This window comes from Leopardus geoffroyi, chromosome E1 (assembly GCF_018350155.1).
Source record: "Leopardus geoffroyi isolate Oge1 chromosome E1, O.geoffroyi_Oge1_pat1.0, whole genome shotgun sequence".
In the NCBI taxonomy this organism is placed as follows: Eukaryota; Metazoa; Chordata; class Mammalia; order Carnivora; family Felidae; genus Leopardus; species Leopardus geoffroyi.
Window position 1 is genome coordinate 45,139,430 of NC_059330.1, and position 24,649 is coordinate 45,164,078.

A 24,649-nucleotide genomic window follows, 5' to 3' on the forward strand; every position below is an offset into this window, starting at 1 on the left:
ATATCTAATATATATTCTTCAATCTACCTTCCTCATGTCTATTTTAGATAGGTATGTATCCTTTTAAAAATTCAATGTGTTGGGGGGGGTGCCTGGGTGGCTCAGTGGGTTAAGGTTAAGCGTCCCACTTGGGCTTGGGTCATGATCCCACAGTCCATGAGTTCGAGACCTGAGTCAGGTTCTGTGCTGACAGCTCAGAGCCTGAAGCCTGCTTCAGATTCTGTGTCTCCCTCTGTCTCTGCCCCTCTCTCTTCCCCCCGTCTCAAAAAAAAAAACATTAAGAAAATGTTTTTAAAAATTCCATGTGTGTGGTACTTAATTTCCTTAAATGATATTATGCTATAAAACTCATTCTATTTTTTTAATGTTTATTTTTGAGAGAGAAATAAAGAGTGCGGGGGAGGGGCAGAGAACGAGGGAGAGAACCCCAGGTAGGTTCTGTGCTATCAGCTCACAAGCTGTGAGATCATGACTAGAGCCAAAATCAAGAGTCAGATACTTAGAGCACCTGAGTGGCTCAGTCAGTTGAGCGTCCAACTTTGGCTCAGGTCATGATCTCATGGTTCATGAGTTCGAGCCCCGCATCGGGCTCTGTGCTGACGGCTCAGAGCCTGGAGCCTACTTCGGATTCTGTGTCTCCCTCTCTCTCTGCACCTCCCCCACTTGCACTCTGTCTCTCAAAAATAAATAAAAATGTTAAAAAAAAAAAAAGAGGTACTTAACCAACTGAGCCACCCTAGTGCCCCTATTCCTTTTTTTCAAACCAACATTTTTAACAGCCTTATTGAAATATACTTCACATACCAAACAATTTATCCATTTAAGTATATAATTCAACAGTTTTTAGTATTCACAGATAGGGGCAGCTATCACCACAGTCATTCTAGAACATTTTCATCACCTAAAAAAGGTGCTATGTGTATGCAGAAGGTGCTAAGGGAGGATTTAGCCAAGACTGGGGTTTCCTGGAGAAGACCCTAAGCTGAACAAGTACGGGAAGATGGTTCTAGCCAGAGAAGCACACTCTGTGTCCTTAAGAGGACAAATACACACCTCACATGTATTCATTCTCAAGAAGTACTTGTTAGAAGAAAACATACAGCAGCTCCTTCTCTCCCTATTCCAACTCTGAGCACTTGGCCAACATATTCTCTTCATATCTTTGTTTCTAAAATAACATAGATCTGAGTTTGGAAAAGATGCTGCCAGAGTTGAGCCTGGTTCTTTTTATAATATCCCTTTTCCGCCTGTCACCTTTGGAGTGTCAGACCTTGAAACACAGAAGAGAGGAGCTGTGTTGAAGATGTAGAGAGTTTTGTCTCACTGAAGAGTTTTCCTTTGCTCCATCATCCTCACTGGAGGGAAAAATGAATCCAAGTCCCAAGCAAACCAGTCTCTCTAGTCCTTCTAACTCACAGACAAAGTCCAGGCTACCATGTCATTTTAATCACTTCACAACTTTTATCAGTTTTTATGAGTTTTTAATGTGACTTTCTCTGTATCCGATTCAAATGTTTTACAGGAAATGGGAAGGTTAGAGTGCCTTCAATAATGGTGGGCCTGAAGAAGTTTAAACGTGAGTGGAAATCTATGATTCAATTTATAAAAATGGATAATCTGGTGCTATGCATCTATTTTTACATGTGTTTCTTTGGTTATAAAAGTAATATATATTCATTATAGAAAAGTTCTGTTTTTCATTATCGAAAGTTTCTATAATGAAAAAATGAATGAAAAGGAAAATGTTAATAATTCTTAATTGTATCACCCAATGATAATCTATAATTTTTCTCACCCCCAATTTTATTTCCTTATACACACAATTTTTGTGCATTTAGCTTTAAAGTCATACTTTCAAAGTACTTTTCCATTTTCTTATTAATATTAAAATTTTACCTATTGATCATGATCTCACAGTTTGTGGGTTCAAGCCCTGAGTTGGGCTCTGCACTGACAGCATGGAGCCTGCTTGAGATTCTTTCTCTCTCTCTTTCTCTCTCTCTCTCTCTCTGACCCTCCCCCATTCGCTCATGCTCTCTCTCTCTCAAAAATAAATAAATAAAATTTTTTAAAAAATCTTACCTACTGATTGGTATGTCTAATGACCTAAAATTCCTTTTTAGATGCCTGTGAAATTTAGCATATAACCTTAGTACATTTTGTTTGCAGGTCTCTTAGCATATTAATTTTTTTGTTTGTTTATTTTGAGAGAGACAGAAACAGTGCAAGTGGGGGAGGGGCAGAGAGAGAGGGGAAGAGAGAGACTCTCAAGCAGGCTCTGCGCTGCCAGCCCAAAACCCAAGACGTGTGGCTTGAACTCATGAAACCATGAGATCATGACCTGAGCCAAAACCAAGAGTCAGACACTTAACCAGCTGAGCCACCCAGGCGCCCCAGCATATTTATTTCTAAAATAAGTTTTCCAATGCCAAATGCCACAGTCTGTACTTACTTAGAAAATAATAAGTGGTAAGTTTGAAAACGGTGCTATGAAACTTTCCAGGAAAGGCAAGGTAAAACTTGTCTTCAGTCCCCTTGCCCCCACACACAACCTCAATCTGTACTTCTTCAATAATTTTGATTTGCTGTCTGCGCCAGCATTCTTCAACGAGAACGATTTTGTAAAAATTGATGTCTTTGAAAGCCTGATTGTGTTTCAAAAAGAATTTAAGAATAATTTAAGGTTTTTTATGTAAGTATCTACAAAATGAATCTTAATAAGAGAAGATAAATTTGAATTCTAGACACCCACACTTAACATTTCCAAACGAGTCCTGTTGTATTTTACTATTTATAAAAGAAAAAAAATCCTCTGAATAGGTCCCATTCTATCCCATATATTGCTGTTTCTGTCGCTGATGCCAGAAAACTTTCAAAAATGTCTGTCTGGTAGTTTTTAATCCCAGCATTTAAAATCCTGATGCTGAATTTAGAGATACAGAAGCAATCCTCTAGATCATGTATAATAAGATCAGTGTTCATCAATAAGCATTTATTCAGTCCCCAAACACTGTAAAAAAAGAAAGAAATTCAGCAATGAAAAGGGACAAAGTTCCTGCTTTTAGCAAGCCTGGTTTTTGAGTATAGTATGTGCTCAATAAATGCTTCTTGATTGACTAATAAAGGTTCTAGTCTCCTGCTTTCTTGATAATTGAAGATTCGCTAACCCTAGCAGCTGTATTGAGGTCATTCTCATAATTCTCCTCCCAATCTGGGCCACTCTGAAGAAGTAGTTATGTAAAACTATGTAAAACCCCAGGGCACACGAGGGAGTTCTGCAAATCAGCCTTTCGCAAAGCTAAGAAAGCACAGCTTCCCAGTCCCCCCTGCTTACTTTTTCATTCTTCTTCTTTCTCCTCTTTCATTTCTTCTTTTTCCCTGTTCTTCTCTTCTCCCTGTCTCTATGAGAGATTACATTTCTTTCATTCCTGCTTCCACTTGTTTTCCTAGTAGTGTTGCCTTTTTTTTCTTCCCGTCTAGTCTCTATCGCACATAAATGTTTCACATGCCCATCCTGCTGTCCCACTGCTTTCTTCACTACGTAAGCCCATTCCAAAATATATTTTATTCTGTGAAGTCCACAGTGCTTTAAAGAAAATGTAGACATTAAAAGTACGTTTCCTCATTTTAGAAATTTCCAACAGTAGTGTCTATTCCACAAATTCCCCAATTGTTACTACTCAATGTCCACTTCTTTTTTTTTAATTTGGAGTTTTGTTTTATTTATTATTAAGTTTTTTTATCTTAATCCCAAAGTAGTTAACATACAGTGTTATATTAGTTTCAGGTATACAATATAGCAGTTCAACAGTTCCATACATTACTCAATGCTCATCATGATAAGTGCACTCTTTTCTTTCAACTTTTTATTTAAATTCTAGTTAGTTAACATATAGTTGTAATAATGATTCCAGGAATAAAATTCAGTGATTCATCACTTACATATAACACCCAGTGCTCATCACAAGTGCCCTCCTTAATGCCCATCACCAATTTAGCCCATCCCCCACCCCTCCAGCAACCCTCAGTTTGTTCTCTGTATTTAAGAGTCTTTTATGGTTTTCCTCCCTCTCTGTTTTTATCTTATTTGTCCTTCCCTTCCCCTATGTTCATCTGTTGTGTTTCTTAAATTCCACATATGAGTGATATCATATGGTATTTGTCTTTTTCTGACTGACTTATTTTGCTTAGCCTAATGCACTCTAGCTCCATCCACATCATTTGCAAATGCCAGGATTTCATTCTTTTTGATGACTAATATTCTGTTATATATATATATATATATATATATATATATATATATATATATATATATATATATATATATCACATCTTCTTTATCCTTTCCTCAGTCAATAGACATTTGGGTTCTTTCCATAATTTGGCTATTATAGATAATGCTGCTATAAATATTGGGGTTCATGTGCCCCTTCAAATCAGTATTTTTGTCTCCTTTGGGTAAATACCTAGTAGTGTAATTGCTGGGCCATAGGGTAGTTCTACTTTTAATTTTTTGAGGAAACTCCATACTGTTTTCCATATCCACTTCTTAAGTTTCCTTTAGAGATGTCGGTATTAAGGGAACAGATTTTATTTCTGAACATTGTATTGACATTTCTGTACATTCAAATACATACTACTTATGATTAAAGTTTTTACTTACAAATTTCTGATGACTAGATACACTTGTTGTTTAGATAATGGCACTTTTTACACGTAAGTATCTTTTTTCTCCAGTTCCCATTTCGCCATTTCTAATTTTCTCAGGAATAAAAGCAAATTTCAGTTACTAAGCAAAACAACATGAAAATGACCCTTCTATATGAACAACTTCAAGACCTGCTAATACTTACATCATTTGACGGTGAACATTCAAAATTCTACTCTGGCCTGCGATGCTGTTTAGGTTGTAGGGTTCTGAATGAGAATTTCTAAAACCCTACTTATTAGGGCTATAGAAAACCTCTAATATACATTTAAGAAAAAAACCTGCTGTGTACAAATGAAGTCTGCCTCTTGACAGAAACAAATCTTCCACGTCACATTCCCAACCAGAATGGCGCCACACGCAGCCTCCCACAATGGAACGGGATGCCTCTAGCAAACTAATGTCTAGGCAGGGAAAAGAAGCAAGCAATAGAGGGGAGAAGGATGAGGGGAAAGGGAGGGAATAAAGATGTTTGGTAGGGTTTTTTAATCCCACATCTGTGTCTTGTGTCAGTATTAATCTCTCCCTTCTCATAAAGAAAATACATCTACTTGATGGGTACTGCCTTCTCCAGGATAAATTACCCTGTATAGCCTTCACAGCCTAAAAATGTGCTACCAAAACCTTTTTCATGTTCCCATAACCTGCAACTGACCTTTCGTGGTATTAAAATAGTGCATTATTGGCTTTATCTGGCCAAACTAGATCAAACTTGGAGAATTGAGCCATTATATTCAGCACTTTTCTCCTGATTTAAGCTCCTTGTGTATAGAAACCCGACATTGTGGGGTGGGGAGGGGAGAATTGAATCAGTACTCTTAAAGTACTTGTTCGGTTGTCGTTCTGGCCAGAGGTTGGGGTAGAGCAAGGGGAGGAGATTTTGTAGTTAATATTATAACAAATATTTTGTGCATTCAGTTCACAGGAGAATTCACTAGAAAGAAATATCCATGCCATTAAAAGGTATATACTTGGTGAACAGTTCAGAACCAAAGCACGAATGAAAATGAAACAGGGAGCAGGCCATCCCCCTCGAGTCAACAAATTTGCAAAACCTGTTCACTTCTTTTCATCCTGAAAGATGATGAATGAACAGTCTTGCCTTCAATGTTAACTCTATAATGCTTTTCGAAAAAAATTTTCTGGAGTTTGATCCATTGAGGCACCAAAAGAGGCAGTATGAACCAAGAGGTGTATCACCAACTGGGGATGAAGGGGTGCACTTGTGATCAGCACCGGGTGATGTATGGAGGTGTGGAGTCTCACCATATTGTACACCTGAATCTAATAGAACTCTGTATGTTAACTAACTGGAATTTTTAAAAATTTATTTTATTTTATTTTATTTATTTTTGATAGAGAGAGACAGAGCACAAGTGGGGGAGGGGCAGAGAGAGAAGGAGACGCAGAATCTGAAATAGGGTGCAGTCTCCGAGCTCTGAGCTGTCAGCACAGAGCCCAACGCAGGGCTCGAACTCACAAATTGCAAGATCATGACCTGAGCCGAAGTCGGACACTCAACCGACCAAGCCACCCAGGCGCCCCTATTAACGAACTAGGATACGAATCAAACCTTTTGAGAAATACAAGAGATGTATTACCTGTAACTGACATTTTCTTCACTTCCCCACTCATCTAAGGAAAAATTAGAAGAAAATTATAATAGCCTACTATGCTACTTTTCAAAACATCAGAAATGTAAATAATTTTGATTTTTAATCTTGTCTTTAATCTTAATCCTATAAGCAAAAGGACTCGCGCCACTACACAAGTTGATGAAAACTGAACACGACGCTAAAGGTGAGTGTGAGGCCTGGTGTGAAGGAATTTAATACTTTGACTCCTGTATTTCAATCCCATAGTCCTTTCCCCTCACAGTTTTGTCAGTTACTACCCTCCGTCTACTTCTTGCTAGGTGACTGTACATTATCATCTCTCCAGTTGTTTTTCTGAGCTCCTTTTGCTCTTATAGTCCATACCACACTGCATCACATGTGACTATCAGATAGTTTACATTGTTTTCTAATGGATTCATTTGTGATGAATTTGTTTTTATCTCTGGTTACCTGGTACCTTGTTTGATGCAATTTACAGCACAATTACATAAAGCAGGTGTTCCTAACTCTGCCACTGAAGAGATTAATTCAACTCTTTGGACTTTAGTGTCCTTATCAGTAAAATGAAAAAGGTGAATCACGGGGCCTGGGTGGCTCAGTCAGATAAGCATCTGACTTTGATTTCGGCTCAGGTCATGATCTCACATTTTATGAGTTGGAGCCCCACGTTGGGCTCTGTGCTGACAGCACTGAGTCTGCTTGGGTTTCTCTCTCTCCTCTCTCTGCCCCTCCCCAACTCGCACTCATCCTCTCCTCTCTCTCCCTCTCTCCTCTCTCCCTCCCTTCCTCTCTCAAAATAAATAAACTGTAAAAAAAGAAACTGTAAAAAAATATGAACACTTTTAAAAAATGAAAAAGGTGAGTTAGATTAAGATCCGTTCATTCTCGGGGCGCCTGGGTGGCTCAGTCGGTTAAGCGTCCGACTTTGGCTCAGGTCACGATCTCACGGTCTGTGAGTTCGAGCCCCGCATCGGGCTCTGGGCTGATGGCTCAGAGCCTGGAGCCTGCTTCCGATTCTGTGTCTCCCTCTCTCTCTGCCCCTCCCCCGTTCATGCTCTGTCTCTCTCTGTCTCAAAAATAAATAAAAACGTTAAAAAAAATAAATAAATAAAAAAGATCCGTTCATTCTCTTTTAGCTGCAAAATTCAAACTTTTGTGGTTGAAAGGATACCATCAAGAAAACGAAAAGGCAAGCCACAGAATAGGAAAAAATGTTTGTAAATTATATATCTGATAAGTGTCTAGTATCCAAGACCTATATAAAGAGCCCTTATAACTCAACAATAAAAAGACAAATAACCCAACCTTAAAAACAGGCAAAAGATCTAAATAGATATTTCTCAAAAGAAGATATGAAAATGACTAATAAACACATGAAAAGATGTTCAACATCATATGTCATTAAAGAAATGCAAATCAGGGGCACCTGGGTAGCTTAGTCGGTTAAGCGTCCAACTTCGGCTCAGGTCATGACCTCATGGTTCCTGAGTTCAAGCCCCGCATCAGGCTCTGTGCTGACAGCTCAGAGCCTGTAACCTGCTTCAGATTCTGTGTCTCCCTCTCTCTCTGCCCCTCCCCTGCTCACACTCTGTCTCTCTCTCTCTCTCTCTCTCAGGAAATGAATAAACATTAAAAAAAATTTTTTTAATGCAAATCAAAACCACAAGATACCACTTCACACCCACTTGGATGACTATAATAAAAAAGAGACTTACAAGTGTTAATGAGGGTATGGAGAAATTGAAGTCGTCATATATTGCTGGTGGGAATATAAAATGGCACAGCTGCTGTGCAAAACAATTTGGCAGTCCCCAAAATGTGAAACCTAGTTACCATATGACCCGGCAATTCCATTCCATGGGAGAGACCCAAGAGAAATGAAAACTTATGTCCACACAAGAACTTGTACAAGAGTATTCATAGAAACATGACTTATAATAGTCAAAAAGTAAAGACAATCCAAATGCCCATCAACTGATAAATGGATATACAAAATGTGGCCTATCTGCACAGCTATAATCGTTCAGCCATAAAAAGGAATGATGCATGGATACATGTCACAACATTGATGAACCTTGAAAACATTACACAAAGTGAAAGAAGCCAGATAAAAAGGCCACATATTATATTATTCTGTCTAAATTAAATGTCAGGAATAGGCAAATTGATAGAGATAGAAGACAGATTAGTGGTTACCTACAGGCAACCAAAGGGGAACATGGGAGTAGCTGCTAGAGGTACCGGGTTTCTTCCTAGGTGATGAAACTTTTTTGGAAGTAGATAGTAGATGGTTGTGCAACTTTGTGAATATACTAGAAACCACTGAACTCAGACTTTTAAAACAGTAAGTTTTGTGGTACGTGAATTATATTTTAATTTTTTAAAAAGTATAGGAATGACCCAAAAAAATCTGCTAAAAAAAACACACGAATGCCAAATCTGCGCCTGTCTACTTGTCAAGCTCTTTAAGTGGAAAAAATAAACAAGAGGTGGCCCCAAATATAAGTCCTAGCCCGAAAGCACTTTCCATCTATCCAGTGTACCTATCTGTGGAACCCAGCTTATATCCTGGGACCATAAGCCCCACAGATAAATTATACACCAGCCTACCAGGTCTAAACCACCTAGGATAGGCCCACAAGTAAATTAAGTGAAATCAGCCCTTCATCCCATTTGGTTCTGGCTAGATGACTATTGGCGTAACTAAATTTAACACATGCCTGCCTCCTGGGATATTTAGTTTCTTGTGTATACCACCCTATTAATTTTGATGACTTCTGTCACAGATCATTAAAAGTTGAATTTGGATGAATTTGTCCCACTTGTCTGTCAGCTAGGCATACCTAGCTGGGTAGGCATACCATTTTTTTAAGACTTTATTCTCTGTCCCTAGCAAATAGTAGGTATCTGCTGAAGGGATGAATGGATGCATGTATCCATTCATTTAAACTATCAGTTAGTGTCAACCATGTGCAAGCATTGTTCTACGTGCTGAGGACAAAAATCCCTACCCTCATGGAACTTACACTCTAGTAAAGAGATGTATGCAAAAAACAAATACGATAATAGTATGACAGAGATTACAGATTAAAAATAGAGCAAGGGAAGAAGGTATAAGGAATGCTGGAAGTGGGGGAAGGTAAGCAAGAAAGGCCTTGCTGATAAAGGACATTTGAGCAAAAAAATAAGGAGGTAAGGGTGTAAGCCATGAATAATCTAGGGCAAGAACACTCCATGCAGAGGGCAGAGCAAGTGTAAATGCCTTTATACAAAGGCATGCTTGCAGTATTTGAGAAAAAGCAAATTAGCCATTCTGGCTAAAACAGAGTGAGCAAGGGCCGTATAGGAAGAGATAAAGTCATAGAACTAGGAGACAGGACCATCACATTCAGGCACGTAGGCTCTGCAGTGCACAATTCCAGGACTCTGCAATGACATGTTCCAATGGCAGGGTTGGGGGAACAGGTGCAGGTAGTAACAGATCATATAAGCCTTGAAGGGCATTGTAAAGGTTGGATTTTTACCCTGAGTGACATAGGAAACTACTGGAGGATTTGAGCAGAGACATGATATGATCTGATTTAAATTTTAAGAGGATTATCCTGGCTTCTGTGTATAGGATAGACTTGGCAAGGAGTGGATGAGGCAAGAGCAGAAGCAGGGAGACCAGTTAGACAAGAAGTGCAGGTAGAAATGGAGGTGGTGGAAAGTAATTTGGTTACATATATATTCTGAAGATGGAATCAACAGTATTTCCTGATAGATATATTCCCTGATGTATCCCAGGGCCTAGAACATAGTAGGCACACAAAAAAATATTTATGGAATGAGTGGATTGGATTAGATGTGGAATACAAGAGAAGAGGAATGGAACATATTCCAGGGGTTTGGCCTGAACAGGATGGAGTACAGGCCTGGAAGGATGGAACTGCCATTTCCTAAGTGACGAGACCAATGAATATATTTGTTAAATTTGTTGAGTTAGCGTTATATTTGGTGTTATATTTGTTGAGTTAGTGAAGAAATGAATTCAAATACATATGGATGCAAATATTATGGAAAGAGGAGATACTGGAAATCAGAGTATTTAGTGGTTTTCAGAATATGGGTCAAACAATTTAATATTAAAACTTGCTATCAAGTTGACGCTGGCAAAGTTTTCTGATATTTTGGATTGATTCTCAAGCTAAACCAATGAGAGGAACAGGTGGTTGTCACATATTTGTATTTTCCTCTTAGGGCCTATGTATATTGATTCTTGTAATCCCCCTCCCATTCTCGAATCCATGCCTTGCTGGAATGGGATGGGGGTGAGTGTTTTTGCTGTGTATTTCCACTGTTGCTGCTCCAAAAGAACCATCCATGTTGATGTACATATATTTTTAAATTATAACTAGTTGGTCTAAATGAGTAATAGCTAAAATGGTATTGTGTAAAGGGAAGTAAGCCTTTTAATTTCTGCAAATATTTCCATTACCATTAATCTAGACTACTCAGGAGGGAGCAAGAGAGGAACTGGGGCTCATCAGGACTGGGCCATCCCTAAAATTTGTATGCAACCACAAAAGACCCTGAATAGCCAAAGCAATCGTAAAAAAGGAAAACAAAGCTGGAGGCATCATAATTCTGGGCTTAAAGCTAGTATTACAAAGCTCTAATCATCAAGACAGTGTGGTGCTGGCAAAAACCAGACACATAGGTCAATGGAACAGAATAGAGAACCCAGAAAAGGACCCACAAATGTATAGCCAACTAATCTTCAACAAAGCGGGAAAGAATAACCAATGGAAAAAAGACAGTCTCTTTAACAAATGGTGTCAGGAAAACTGGACAGCACGTGCAGAAGAATGAACCCGGACCACTTTCTTACACCATACACAAAAATAAACTCAAAATGGATGAAAGACCTAAATGTGAGACAGGAAATCATCAAAATCCTAAAGGACAAAACAGGTAGCAACCTCTTTGACCTCAGCCACAGCAACTTCTTACTAGACACATCTCCCGAGACAAGGGAAACAAAAGCAAAAATGAACTATTGGGAGCTCATCAAGATAAAAAGCTTCTGCACATATTTGTATGTGAAGGAAACAATCAACAAAATTCAAAGGCAGCCTACAGAATGGGAGAAGATCTTGGCAAATGATATATCTGATAGAGGATTAGTATCCAAAATCTGTAAATAACTTGTCAAACTCAGCACCCAAAAAACAAATAATCCAGTTAAGAAATAGGCAGAAGACATGAATAGACATTTTTCCACAGAAGACATCCACATGGCTAACAGACACATGAAAAGATGCTCAACGTCTCTCATCATCAGAGAAATACAAATCAAAACCCACAATGAGACACCACCTCACACCTGTCAGAATAGCTAAAATTAACAAAAGAAACAACATATGTTGGTAAGGATGCCAAGAAAGGGGAACCCTCTTGCACTGTTGGTGGGAATACAAAGTGATGCAGCCACTTTGGAAAACAATATAGAGGTTCCTTAAAAAGTTAAAAATACAACTACCCTATGGCCCAGCAATTGCACCACTAGATATTTACCCAAAGGATACAAAAATACTGATTCAAAGGGGCACATGAACCCTGGTGTTTATACCAGCATTACCAACAATAGCCAAATTATGGAAAGAGCCCAAATGTCCATTGACTGATGAAAGGATAAATGAAGATGTGGTGTATATATACAATGGAATAATAGCCATCAAAAAGAATGAAATCTTGCCATTTGTGATGATGTGGATGGAGCTAGAGCTGAGTGCCTCAGGCAGTTGAGCAACCAACTTTGGCTCAGGTCATGATGTCACAGTCCTTGAGCTCAAGACCTACATCGGGCTCTGTGCTGACAGCTCGGAGGCTGGAGCCTGCTTCAGATTCTGTGTCTCCCTCTCTCTCTGCCCCTCCCCTGCTCACATTCTGTCTCTCTTTGTCTCTCAAAAATAAATAAACATTTAAAAAAATTTTTAAGAAAAAAGAAAGAGAGAGGGAAGCAAACCACAAGAGACTCTTAACTAGAGAGAACAAACTGAGGATTGAAGGAGGGGAGTGGGCAGGGGATGGGCTAAATGGGTGATGGGTATTAAGGAGGGCACTTGTGATGAGCACTTAGGTGTTATATATAAATGATGAATTACTAAGTTCTCCTGAAACCAATATAATATGTTAACTAACTAGAACTTAAATAAAAATTTGGGGGGGAAAAATTAAAGGATGACGTCATCCCAAAGGATTTTGCCTACCCAGGTTACCAGAGTTAAGGTAGGAAATAATATTTCCTTCATACTGACATACCCTGATGATTTCTAGATGATAAAGAGTGAGAAAAGCCAAAGATGAGGGAGTTGCTGGGAAGTACAGTTTGTGTGCCCAAAAGGAAGGAACATCTCGACTTTCCCCAGTCATTCAATGAACATCTCCTAGGACTCTGTCATAGAACATTGCAGCTTCTGACCTCAAGGTGCTAACACTCAATGAAAGCAAAACAGCCAGGGAGAGAAACAAAGGAATCTGCCTGTAAAAAAAAAAAAAACTGGCCTACTGGGGCAGTATCTCTAACAGAGAGTTAGCTACATTTTTTCTTTTTCTGAAAAGTACAGTTCCCATCAATCTGATAAATGACAGAACTGGTGAGATTTTCTTCTCCTTAAAGCTCGTATATCTTTAACGGTACAAGATGAACTAGACTTTACCCTAATATATTAGGTTTTCAGGGGTGCGTGGGTGACTCGGTTAATTGTCCGACTTTGGTTCAGGTCATGATCTCACAGTCTGTGGGTTCAAGGCCCATGTCAGGGTCTGTGCTGACAGCCAGAGCCTGGAGCCTGCTTCAGATTCTGTGTCTCCTTCTCTCTCTCTCTGCCCCTCCCCTGCTTGTGTGCGTGCTCTCTTTCTCTCTCTCTCTCTCTCTCTCTCTCAAAAATAAATAAACATTAAAAAAAATGTTAGGTTTTCAGAACTTACAAATTATAAATCACACCAAGACACAACCTTTTGTCATGAAGTTTTTCTCCTTTAACAAACAGTACTACATAGGAAGAAGACTAATACTAATATTCTGCCCATCTAATATTCATTTCCTTCTTATTCTTCATAAGGTCAGAAGAGAATATGAGCCTAGGCAACTGTCAGAGTAATATGGTTGAATTAATTCCCATTGAAAACAGCTATAGACATTCAACATTCCTACTCAAATATCTTCAGGATTCCCCGGAGCTAATAAAGTCCAGAATGCCTCAGCTTAACAATGAAGATGTATATATGTCTAAAAAAAAAAAAAAAAAGACATTAAATAAGTGACATGGTTGGTCTAGGAAACTACAAAAAATGATGGGGACTATGGCAATCAGAAAACATATGGTTCCAGTTAAGGGGATGACAGTTGTTCTGCTCCAGCCAATTATGGCTAAGCAGGAATGTGGGCCCCATGTTTTCCGATCTTTGGGTTTTTCATGAGAAGTCGTAAACTGATAACTCTTAATTTACCCATGTTTTCACTTTTGAAATTCAAGTTTTTAAATGTGGTATAAGCCTAATGAAATTTGTGTGAGGATCAAATTTGCAATCTCTGTTCTATTAACCACACCTAATCCAACCTACCTAATTACTTCTGCTCCCACTCTCTCACTTCATGCAATCCTATCCTCTAATGTGGTTGAGCTGTTCTTTGTCTCCTAATTTTCATGATTATTCTACATACTTTTGTTCCTTTTCCACTCTAAACAGCTCTTCCCTCAGTGCTACACATTAAAATTCTACTTTTCCCTACACAGAAGACCTAAAACTGTAAATGCTTAGAAGAAAACATAGGAGAAAAGCTTCACGGTATTGGGTTTGGTAATGATTCCTTGGATATTATACCAAAAGCACATGCAACAAAAGTAGAAATAAATTGGACCACAGGGGTGCCTGGGTGGCTCAGTTCATTAAGTGTTCGACTCTTGATTTCAGCTCAGGTCATGATCTCATATTTCGTGAGATCAAGCCCCACGTCAGGCTCTGCACTGGCAGCTCGGAGCCTGATTGAGATTCTGTCTCTCTCTCCACCCCTCCCCCACACTCTCTCTCTCTCTCAAAATAAATAAAGGAAAATTTAACAATAAAAAAAGAAATTGGACCACATAAAAATCTAAAACTACTGTGCATCAAAGAACACAATCAGCAGAGTAAAAAGGCAACCTACAGAATGGAAGACAATATTTGCAAATATTTTATATAATAAGGGGTTAATATCCAGAAAATATCAAGAACTACAACTCAACAACAGAAAAAAAATTAGAAAGTAAGCAAAAGAATTGAATACACAGTTTTCCACAGAAGATATACAGATGACCATCAAGCATATGAGAAGATGCTCAACATTAATAATCCCTAATGATTATTAGGGAAATATAAATTGAAACCACAATAAGATATATGACCTCATACCCATCAGGGTGGCTATTATCAAAAAAAAAAAAAAAACAGGAAAGGATGTGGATAAATTGGAATTCTTGTGCACTTTTGGCAGGAATGTAAAATGATGGCGACTATGGAAAACAATATTTCTTTAAAAAATTAAAAATATAATTACTGTGTGATTCAGCAATTCCACTTCTGGGTATAAAGCTGAAAGATTGAAACCAAGGTCTCAAAGAAATATTTGTACACCAATGTGTCATAGCAACGTTATTCACAGTAGCCAAAAGGTGGAAGAAACCCAAGTGTCCAATGACAGATAAATGGATAAATAAAATGTGGTACATAAAATGGAACATTATTCAGGCTTAAAAAATAAGAAAATTCTGACACAAGCTACAACATGGGTGAAACTTGAGAACATTATGCTAAGTGAAATACACCAGTCACAAAAAGACAAATACTGTGTGATTCCACTTAGATGAGATTTCTAAAGTCAAATTCATAGAAAATAGAATGTGGTTGCCAGGGATTAAAGAGAGAGGTAAATTGGGGAGCTGTTGTTCAGTGAATTTAGAGGTTCATTTATGCAAAATAAAGTTCTGGAAGTTGACTGCACAACAATGTAAATATACTTTTTTTTAAGTTTATTTGTTTATTTTGAGAGAGCACAAGCAGGTGAGAGACAGAGAGGGAGAGAGAGAATCCCAATCAAGTACTGACAGTGCATAGCCCAATGTGGGGCTCAAACTCATGAACCAGGAGATCGTGGCCTGAGCCAAGATCAAGAGTCGGAAACTTAACTGACTGAGCCACCCAGGGGCCCCAAATTTAAATATACTTAATTACAAACATATGCTTAGGGGCCCCTGGGTGGCTCAGTTGGTTAAGCCCCCGATTTCAGCTCAGGTCATAATCTCGCAGTCTGTGAGTTCAAGCCCCTCATCGGGCTCTGTGCTGACATCTCAGAGCCTGAAGCTTGCTTCAAATTGTGTCTCCCTCTGTCTCTGCCCTCCCCTGCTTGTGTGCACATGCACTCTCTCTCTCTCAAAAAAAAAATAAATAAATAAATAAATAAATAAACATTAAAAATAAAACTTTAAAAAATAAACTGATAAACTGTATGCTTAAAATGGTTAAGATAGTAAATTTTGCTACGTGTTTTTACCGCAGTTTAAAATAATATTTAAAATAATAATACTTCTAGCCAAAGCATAAGAGACTGTTAAAAACTGAGAACAAACTGAGGGTTGATGGGGGGTGGGAGGGAGGAGAGGGTGGGTGATGGGTATTGAGGAGGGCACCTTTTGGGATGAGCACTGGGTGTTTTATGGAAACCAATTTGGACAATAAATTTCATATATTATAAAAAATAAAAAAATAAATAAAATAAAAAATAAAATAATAATACTTCTCAACAATCCCATCCAATGACAATGCCATTATTCCCATTTTATTTTGTTTTTTAAGTTTATTTATTTATTTATTTAAGTTTATTTATTTATTTATTTATTTATTTATTTATTGATCACACACACAAGCGAGAGAGGTGCAGAGAGGGAGAGCAAGAATCCCAAGCAGGCTCCACACTGTCAATGCAGAGCCTGACGCAGGGCTCGATCTCCCAAACCATAAGATCATGACCTGAGCTGAGATCAAGAGTCAGACGTTCAACAAACTGAGCCACCCAGGAGCCCCCATAATTCCCATTTTATTCTTGATAGGCCCATAACATAGTAGGCCCTTATTAAATACTTGTTTAATTCATTCATAAATTAAACCATCACTTTCTTTCCCTCTGTATCCCAGACCAGAATGGGAGGCAAATATCAAGTTCTAAAAGACTAGGGAAGTGTCAAATTATGCTTACAATAAACTCTGAGAACAGGAATAGGAAGCCTCTAGAACTGCAGCTCCTGAATGAGGCCTGAAACAATTTTGGGGGCTCAAGCTAAACCTTGGGTGCCAAAGGTATCTGTGTTTAGCCACGAGGAAGACTATAAAAATATGCCTAACTCATGTTATTTGATTTACCATGCCATTAGGCATGTCAGATCTTGAATATTAAAGTTTCTAATTAAAACAATCATAATCCTTTTTTTTTTTTTTTTTTAATGTTTTTATTTATTTTTGAGACAGAGAGAGAACGCGAGCGGGGCAGGGGCAGAGAGAGAGGGAGACACAGAATTCTAAGCAGGCTCCAGGCTCCGAGCTGTCAGCACAGAGCCCGACGCCAGGCTTGAACCCACAAACCGCAAGATCATGACCTGAGCCAAAGTCAGACGCTCAACCGACTGAGTCACCCAGGCGCCCCAACAATCATAATCCTTTTTTAAATTGCTCTTTTTCAATCACTCTTTCCAATAATACCAAATCTACAAATCTATGAGAGTTTGGGGTATTTTTTTTCCTTCTTTCTAGGCTAAAACAATGAAGTGGTTCTTAATCACCATTAAATCAAAACATTTCAGTAAAATTTTTCATTCGAACAACTTCCAACTCACTGATGTTTAACATGGAAATATTCTAATACAGAATTTAAAAAAAAAACCTTCTCCTTCCCTGAAACCCTGACAGTGTCAAAATGTTCCCATTCTGTAATTCACACCCATACCCCAAGGGTACTAAATGAACCACATTGAAAGACCCGTTGCTTTAAATCTGGAAGGAGCTTATAAGTCATTCTCTCCTGGGCCCAAGCCTGAGAAGTGAATGAGGTCACAGTTGTATGATGGAACAAACCCTTTATTGGATTCTTGATCTGATTGAAGCCCAGGGGTGGTAGGTAGCGCGGCTTAGAAGTAGGTAAATATCTGGATTGTGTAGGAATTTATGCTGAGTCCTTTTTTTTTTTTTTTTCCAAATCTATCATCTCTAAGAGAGATTGAAGGTAGTTTTTTAAAGGAATGATTATTTTGTACCATGAGGATGATTTCGCAGCACCTTTCAAGTGCCTAAATTGTTGAGCCTCTCCGGAGTTCCCAGTTCTATGGTAGGTTTTTGGACTGTGAACATATGTAATTGAGTTGTTTAGAAACAACTGGCTTTCCAGGCTCTGAGGTGAAGAGCTGGGAAAATGGATCAAACTATAACTAAATATACAAAGACTTTTTCTTCGTGGTTTCATAGTATTTGATTGTCTATTATTCCTAAGTCAGCAACCCAGTATTCTTGTCAGTGAACCACCTAATATACTTTGAAAAAATAATTAGAGAGGGCAAGCCAACAATAAAAGGGGGAAGCCCTACCAACCTGGCTTCGGGCCCATAGGCCCTGATGTCCAAACTCTGCAGAAGTGGAAAGGCAGGACTAGGGAGGCTCTACTGGTTAAAAGTCCATTCAGGAGAGTCTAGGGCGGTGAAACAGCATTGTATCCTACCTCCACTCCTACTTTTAAGGAAGACCAGTGGGTTCATAAGAACTGACGGGACAGGGAGGGACCTCCAGGAAGGAAACCCTGGGAAGATCTACCTACTACTAGGCAGGTATCCAAGATATAAATAAGTAGGTAAATATTTTATAAATGCTGTAACATTTTATTCTCTGTCAATTATGACGTGTATATTCTACCGATTTCAGAAATAAATTTTGTCTTTAAATAACTCTTTCCACATCTTTCTAGGATGCTTTATGTCACATGGTACCACTTATTTTTACTCTGTGAAGGGGGTAGACAATGATAAGAATTTTGCTTAGAGATCTCTGGACGGTGAAGGGCCCCTCCGCATGGCCTTCCAACTCTGCACACACCTCTAACTTGAATTTGCACATATTACCATTCCTCAAGGCCCTGGACTTCAAACTCTAGGTCTTAAGCGAGGGAAGTTGCAAAAGAAAATAGAGGAATTAATCTGTGATTTGATCGATTTGTATCTTCTGAATTCCAGACAGAGTTATTGGCCCCATGGCAGTTTCTGATATTAAATCAAAAGTTAAGCTGAATCCTCTAACAAAAGTACCCAGCTCCCATGGCAAGAGGTAAGTAATGAATGTATTCAGGTGATAAGTAGATTAAGATAAAGGATTATTAAGGTGTCTTGCCATTTGCAACAATGTGGATGGAACTAGAGTGTATTATACCAAGCAAAATAAGTCAGAGAAAGACATATATATGATTTCACTCATATGTGGAATTTAAGAAACAAAACAAATGAACATAGAGGAAGGGAAGGAAAAGATAAAAACAGAGAGGGGCATCTAGGTGACCCAGTCGTTTAAGCATCTGACTCTTGATTTCATCTCAGGTCATGATCTCACAGTTTGTGAGTTCGAGCCCCACATTGGGCTCTGCACTAACAGCATGGAACCTGCTTGGAATTCTCTCTTCCCCTCCCTTCCCCCTCTCCATTTGCTCTCTCTCTGTCTCAAAATAAATAAACATCAAACATTAAAAAAAAAAAACAAAAAACAAGGAGGCAAACCATCAGAGATTCTTAAATACAGAGAACAAACTGAGGGTTGCTGGAGGTGAGGTGGGAGGCTTGGGCTAAATGGGTGATGGGTATTAAGGGGACACTTATTGGGATGAGCACTGGGTGTTCTACGTAAGTGATGAATCACTGGGTTCTACTTCTGAAACCATTACTACGCTGTATGTTAAAAAACTTGAATTTAAATAAATAAAATTTAAAAATAAAATAAATGGAGGGGCGCCTGGGTGGCTCAGTTGGTTAAGCGTCCGACTTCGGCTCAGGTCATGATCTCCCGGTCCATGAGTTTGAGCCCCGCGTCGGGCTCTGTGCTGAGAGCTCAGAGCCTGGAGCCTGTTTCGGATTCTGTGTCTCCCTCTCTCTGACCCTCCCCCATTCATGCTCTGTCTCTCTCTGTCTCAAAAATAAATAAACGTTAAAAAAATTAAAAAATAAAATAAACGGAAAAAAAGAATTATTAACGTGGTAAATATATTAAATACCCGCAAAGGCTATGAGGAAACAAATTAGGATGTTCTTCAAGTATCCTGTGATAAATTTAGTTATACAACAAAACATATGAATTGAAGATAAAGATTTTTATGAAAAGAAAAAATCCTTTTTGATTGGAGAAACGAAAAGTTCTTCCTGTTCACCCAAATGAGAGACAATTTTTGTGTAAGGGGACAGAATATCCTAGAGGGCTTAAGAAGTTGTCAGCAGTACATTAAGATATTTTGAGTGCCAGTTTATTTTTTTTTAATTTTTTTTAATGTTTATTTATTTTTGAGACAGAGAGAGACAGAGCATAAACAGGGGAGGGTCAGCGAGAGGGAGACACAGAATCTGAAACGGGCTCCAGGCTCTGAGCTGTCAGCACAGAGCCCGACATCGGGCTCGAACTCACGGATCGTGAGATCATGACCTGAGCCGAAGCCGGACACTCAACTGACTGAGCCACCCAGGCGCCCCTTTTTTCTTTTTTTTCTTTTTTAATTTTTTTTTTTAACGTTTATTTATTTTTGAGACAGAGAGAGACAGAGCATGAACGGGAGGGGCAGAGAGAGAGGGAGACACAGAATCTGAAACGGGTTGAGTGCCAGTTTAAAGGAGAATAACGTTGGGGGATCACAAAGAAGACCTAATCCCCTAAGCAAGTCAGTACAGAGAAGGTCTGTAGCTCAAATATGATGGGTAAAATGAAATCTAGTAAATTAGCCGTGACTGACCTTGAGCTAAAATTGGGAAGGGAGATTTGCCTGTGATATTAGCAAAAGCTTTTTCCTCCGTCTGATAATTACAAATTCCAATAAACAGTAGCCACTAGTGACTAAAAGAGGCTGATCTATATTTTATCAGAGCACAAGAGGAAGAACCTCTCTTCTCCCTCACCACCATCCATTTTCTCTGCCACTTGGAGAGACTTCTCTAAGCGTCCTTGACTGTGCCGTTCGCTGCTGCAGGAATAGATTCCTGACCTCTTTCCGAGGGATGTGGGCAGGACACCTTACAGCCACCAAGTCCCTTGATCTCATTGTTCCCTCACCCTGCATTACAAACTGTCTCTTGAACTAGTGACGTTCTTGTCACTGAAAGGAGTCAAGCAAAGTCTAGACAAAGCACACGTAGAGGGAATTCCTACATGAGATGAGAGGCTAGCCCAGGCTCATTCCAAACCTAAGGTTCTTCAAAGCTCTGAAACATTATAAAATAAAAAGACCATTTCCTGTGTGGTTTGAAATTCTGCCAAGAGGATCCTTTTTGAATGTTGCTAATAAAGACATCACACTGCCTGACTTGCTTCTTGAGAATTTCCTATTTCTCCATCTACTGCATCTTTTATATCATGCATAAGGAACTTGTTTATATTTAGAAATACGATGAATATAAAATAACCTGAGTAAGGCAAACTGGAGTTTTCAGAGATTCAAGTAAGTGATAGAATGGAAACAGCAGCAGAAGAAATCAGTGTTGGTAAAAGCAGAGAAAACAAACTAATTAGGTAAAATTCCATGTTGTAAAAGTTGGGAATGGTGTATTTTGAGACCTATTACCTCCTTTTTCCCTAGGTCCCTCTTTGAAAATGAGTTGAACCTACTAGATACTGAGGAGGAGACTAAATTCATAAACGATAATTTTTTAAATTACCATGTGTAGTATTTCTTCCAGTTTCACTTCATTTGCTTCTTGTAGAAAGATAAAAACTAAGAGATTCCATTAAAACTTTTAGTTTAGGGGCAGCTGGGTGGCTTAGTCGGTTTGACATCCGACTTCGGCTCAGGTCATGATCTCACAGTTCGTGAGTTTGAGCCCCGCGTAAGGCTCTGTGCTGACAGCTCAGTGCCTGGAGCCTGCCTCGGATTCTGTGTCTCCCTCTCTCTCTCTCTCTACCCCTCCCCTGCTCACACTCTGTCTCTCTCTCTCTCTCTCTCTCTCTCTCTCTCAGGAAATGAACAAACATTAAAAAAAATAATAATAGGGGCGCCTGGGTGGCTTAGTCGGTTGAGTGTCCGACTCCGGCTCAGGTCATGATCTCACAGTTTGTGAGTTCGAACCCTGTGTCAGGCTCTGTGCTGACAGCTCGGAGCCTGGAGCCTGGCTTCGATTCTGTGTCTCACTCTCTCTCTCTGCCCCTCCCCTGCTCATGCTCTGTCTCTCTCTGTCTCAAAAATAAATAAAACATTAAAAAAAATAATAATAAAACGTTTAGTTTAGTATCAAACCTAAATGTATTTTAAATAAAATTAATGTATAAAATTATGATTTTTTAAAACTTTTAAATTACTATATTATAAGAAAACCCAGTTATGCATAATGTACTTTATGTGTGTATTCTAAACTAATAACCTCCTTAGATCTATACAAAATATCCCCAAAGTATCCATACGTTTTCTCTTTTTTCCAGATTTTATTTTTCTGAGGAAATGAAAAGTAACCCAGTGTTCCAAACCTTCCAGAAGTGATCACTGTCTCAGTAGATAGGTAGATACATAGATATAGATATGATTGATATACATATAGACCATATATAGATACAGGTATAGATGTAGATGTAGATATATCTACCTCTATCTCATATGCGGGTAAAAATACAATTTGGCAGTTAAAGTCATAAAATAAGTATAGACACAAAGTTTTCAGTATAAGGATATTCAACATAAGATTATTTATACCAGTTTAAAAAATTTTTTAATGTTTATTTCTTTTAAGAGAGAGAGAGAGCACGCACACATGAGCAGGGGAGGGGCAGAGAGAGAATCCCAAGCAGACTCCACACTGTAGCACAGAGCCCGATGTAGGGCTTGAACTCACAAACCATGAAATCATGGCCTGAACCCAAATCCAGAGTCAGATACTGAACCAACTGAGCCACTCAGGCACCCCTACACCCGTTAAAAATTTGAATTTATATTTCTAGCAGTAGGAATAGTGTAGGGCTTATATCCTTGAGCTTTGAAGTCAGATAAACCTGAGTCTGAATCCCAGGACTTCTACCTTTCATCTGTGCAATTGGGACAAGTTATTTAATCCCTCTGAGCCTCAGTTTTCTCTTTTGTAAAATGGAGAAAATCAGGGTTTTTTTTAAGGATGTAAGGGCGATGGGCAGGTACAGGGCAGAGGTGGACCTTGGTGGCCAACATTTTCTCGCTGCATCTCCTCTGGATATATTGTGATGCATACAGCCATTCCAGTCAGCAAAAACTGAAGAATGGAACTAACATTTGCTGGTTTCACATATGTATTAAATCTTCTCATGTCTTTTGTCAGGGATAAAGATTTACCAGGATCTCTCCCATGCCAATTACAGCACAAAGAAAGGAAGCTGAATGCTTCACAAATACAAGGTAATGAGAATCATCCCCAAATGAAAGCTCCTTGATATATCTGATCATTTTCTTCTCTGAGATCTGTAACTTCAAGGGTTGACTGTAGTCCTCTGCTATTTGAGACCAGAAGTTCTAATTCAGTGTCTAATTTATGGGAAGGAAGGGCAATTACTTTCAAACAGACATCTTCCTAGAATTTGGACAGTCCTAGACAAATATTTTTATTCAAATAAGGACTTGTGGGTATGCAAAAGAACAAATGCAAAGTCAAATAGAAATCAAGTAATGAAACCCCAGGATTTCTCACAGAAAAAAAAAAAATCATAATGATAAAATTAGCTAAGCTTCCTACAGTTTATCAGTCCAAATAGCAAATATTTATTTAAAGCCCACGATGTAGTAAGCCTGGGAAACATGGTCATTGCCCTGATAGGAAGTCTTTCAGAGAAGTCAGATCATTAAAGCGTGAATTTTTGACTGAAACAATTTAAATCACAATATGACACAAGTTCTGATAGGGGAAGTATAAAGTATTATGGGAGCATAAAAGACAGTCTCCTCACTTGGTCTTGGGAGGATAGAAAGGGAGTCCCAGAGAAGGTTGGACAATGAGTGGAAGGCAGACAGCAAAAAGGAAGCGTTCTGGGCAAAATAGAGTAGAATCTGCAAAGGCCCAAAGGAAAGGGAAAGCATGATTCGTTAGAAAAAAAAGAAAACAAAACAAAAAAGAAAGAAAGTCAGTCATGACTGTGTTTGGGTTCTGGGAAGGCTAATGCTTCACCCTCCAAGTTTGCGACCAGTTGAAAAAACAGGAAGCAAAGAATCACCTTTATTTCTGGGAAAACCGGTTTGAAAAACAAAAGATTGTCAAGATCAGAATTGCATTTATCCTTGTAAAACTGAGCTAAATGCCTTAATAATAGTTTATAGGGGTGCCTGGGTGGCTCAGTCGGTTAAGTGTCAGACTCTTGGTTTTGGCTCAGGTCTTGATCTCACGATTTTGTGGATTCGAGGCCTGCATGGAGCTCTGCATGGGAAGTGCAGAGCCTGCTTAGAATTCTCTCTCTCTTCCTCTCTCTCTGCCCCTCCCTAACTCGGGCTGTCCCTGTCTCTCTCAAAATAAATAAATAAACTTTAAAATAATAATAATCACAACAACAACAACAGTTGATAGCCTTCTAAAACTTTAAGGTTTCGGGGCACCTGGGTGGCTCAGTCAGTTAAGCGGCCGACTTGGGCTCAGGTCACGATCTGGCGGTCCGTGAGTTTGAGCCCCGCGTTGGGCTCTGTGCTGACAGCTCAGAGCCTGGAGCCTGTTTCAGATTCTGTGTCTCCCTCTCTCTGACCCTCCCTCGTTCATGCTCTGTCTCTCTCTGTCTCAAAAATAAACATTAAAAAAATTTTTTTTAACTTTAAGGTTTCTAATAGCATTCATATACATTGATGCTTGTTTTAAGGGTTCCCAGGATCTGTTTTAATTGGGTATTATAGGACAGACAGACACATAAATGACCGTCAAGGAGGAAGAAAGTGTTATACTCCTACATCCCTAGAAATAAGAGGCACAGCAAACCATGAAGGGCACATAGGGCAGCACCAGAGTCAGCCAGGAGGCAAAGTGGAGGGTGGGGGGCAGTGGGCAAGGTCCCTTCCTGTGGTTTCTGCAGGAAGGAACAGGTTTTA

At 39.0% G+C, this 24,649-nt stretch overlaps 1 protein-coding gene across 6 annotated transcripts in view; it reads left to right on the forward strand.

Annotated features, from left to right (window-relative positions):
- EFCAB3 (EF-hand calcium binding domain 3) overlaps positions 1-24,649 on the forward strand; it is a 143,150-nt gene that overhangs the window by 96,376 nt on the left and 22,125 nt on the right. For 4 of the 6 annotated variants that reach the window (XM_045489345.1, XM_045489349.1, XM_045489346.1 and 1 more), the window contains 4 exons: positions 1,523-1,576; positions 6,455-6,508; positions 18,618-18,708; positions 22,908-22,984. In XM_045489345.1, coding sequence (XP_045345301.1) covers positions 1,523-1,576; positions 6,455-6,508; positions 18,618-18,708; positions 22,908-22,984 — 276 coding nt within the window. Of the gene's footprint in view, positions 1-1,522; positions 1,577-6,454; positions 6,509-17,457; positions 17,723-18,617; positions 18,709-22,907; positions 22,985-24,649 lie in introns of those variants that run through there. The other 2 variants (XM_045489347.1, XM_045489350.1) reach the window with 2 other exon arrangements.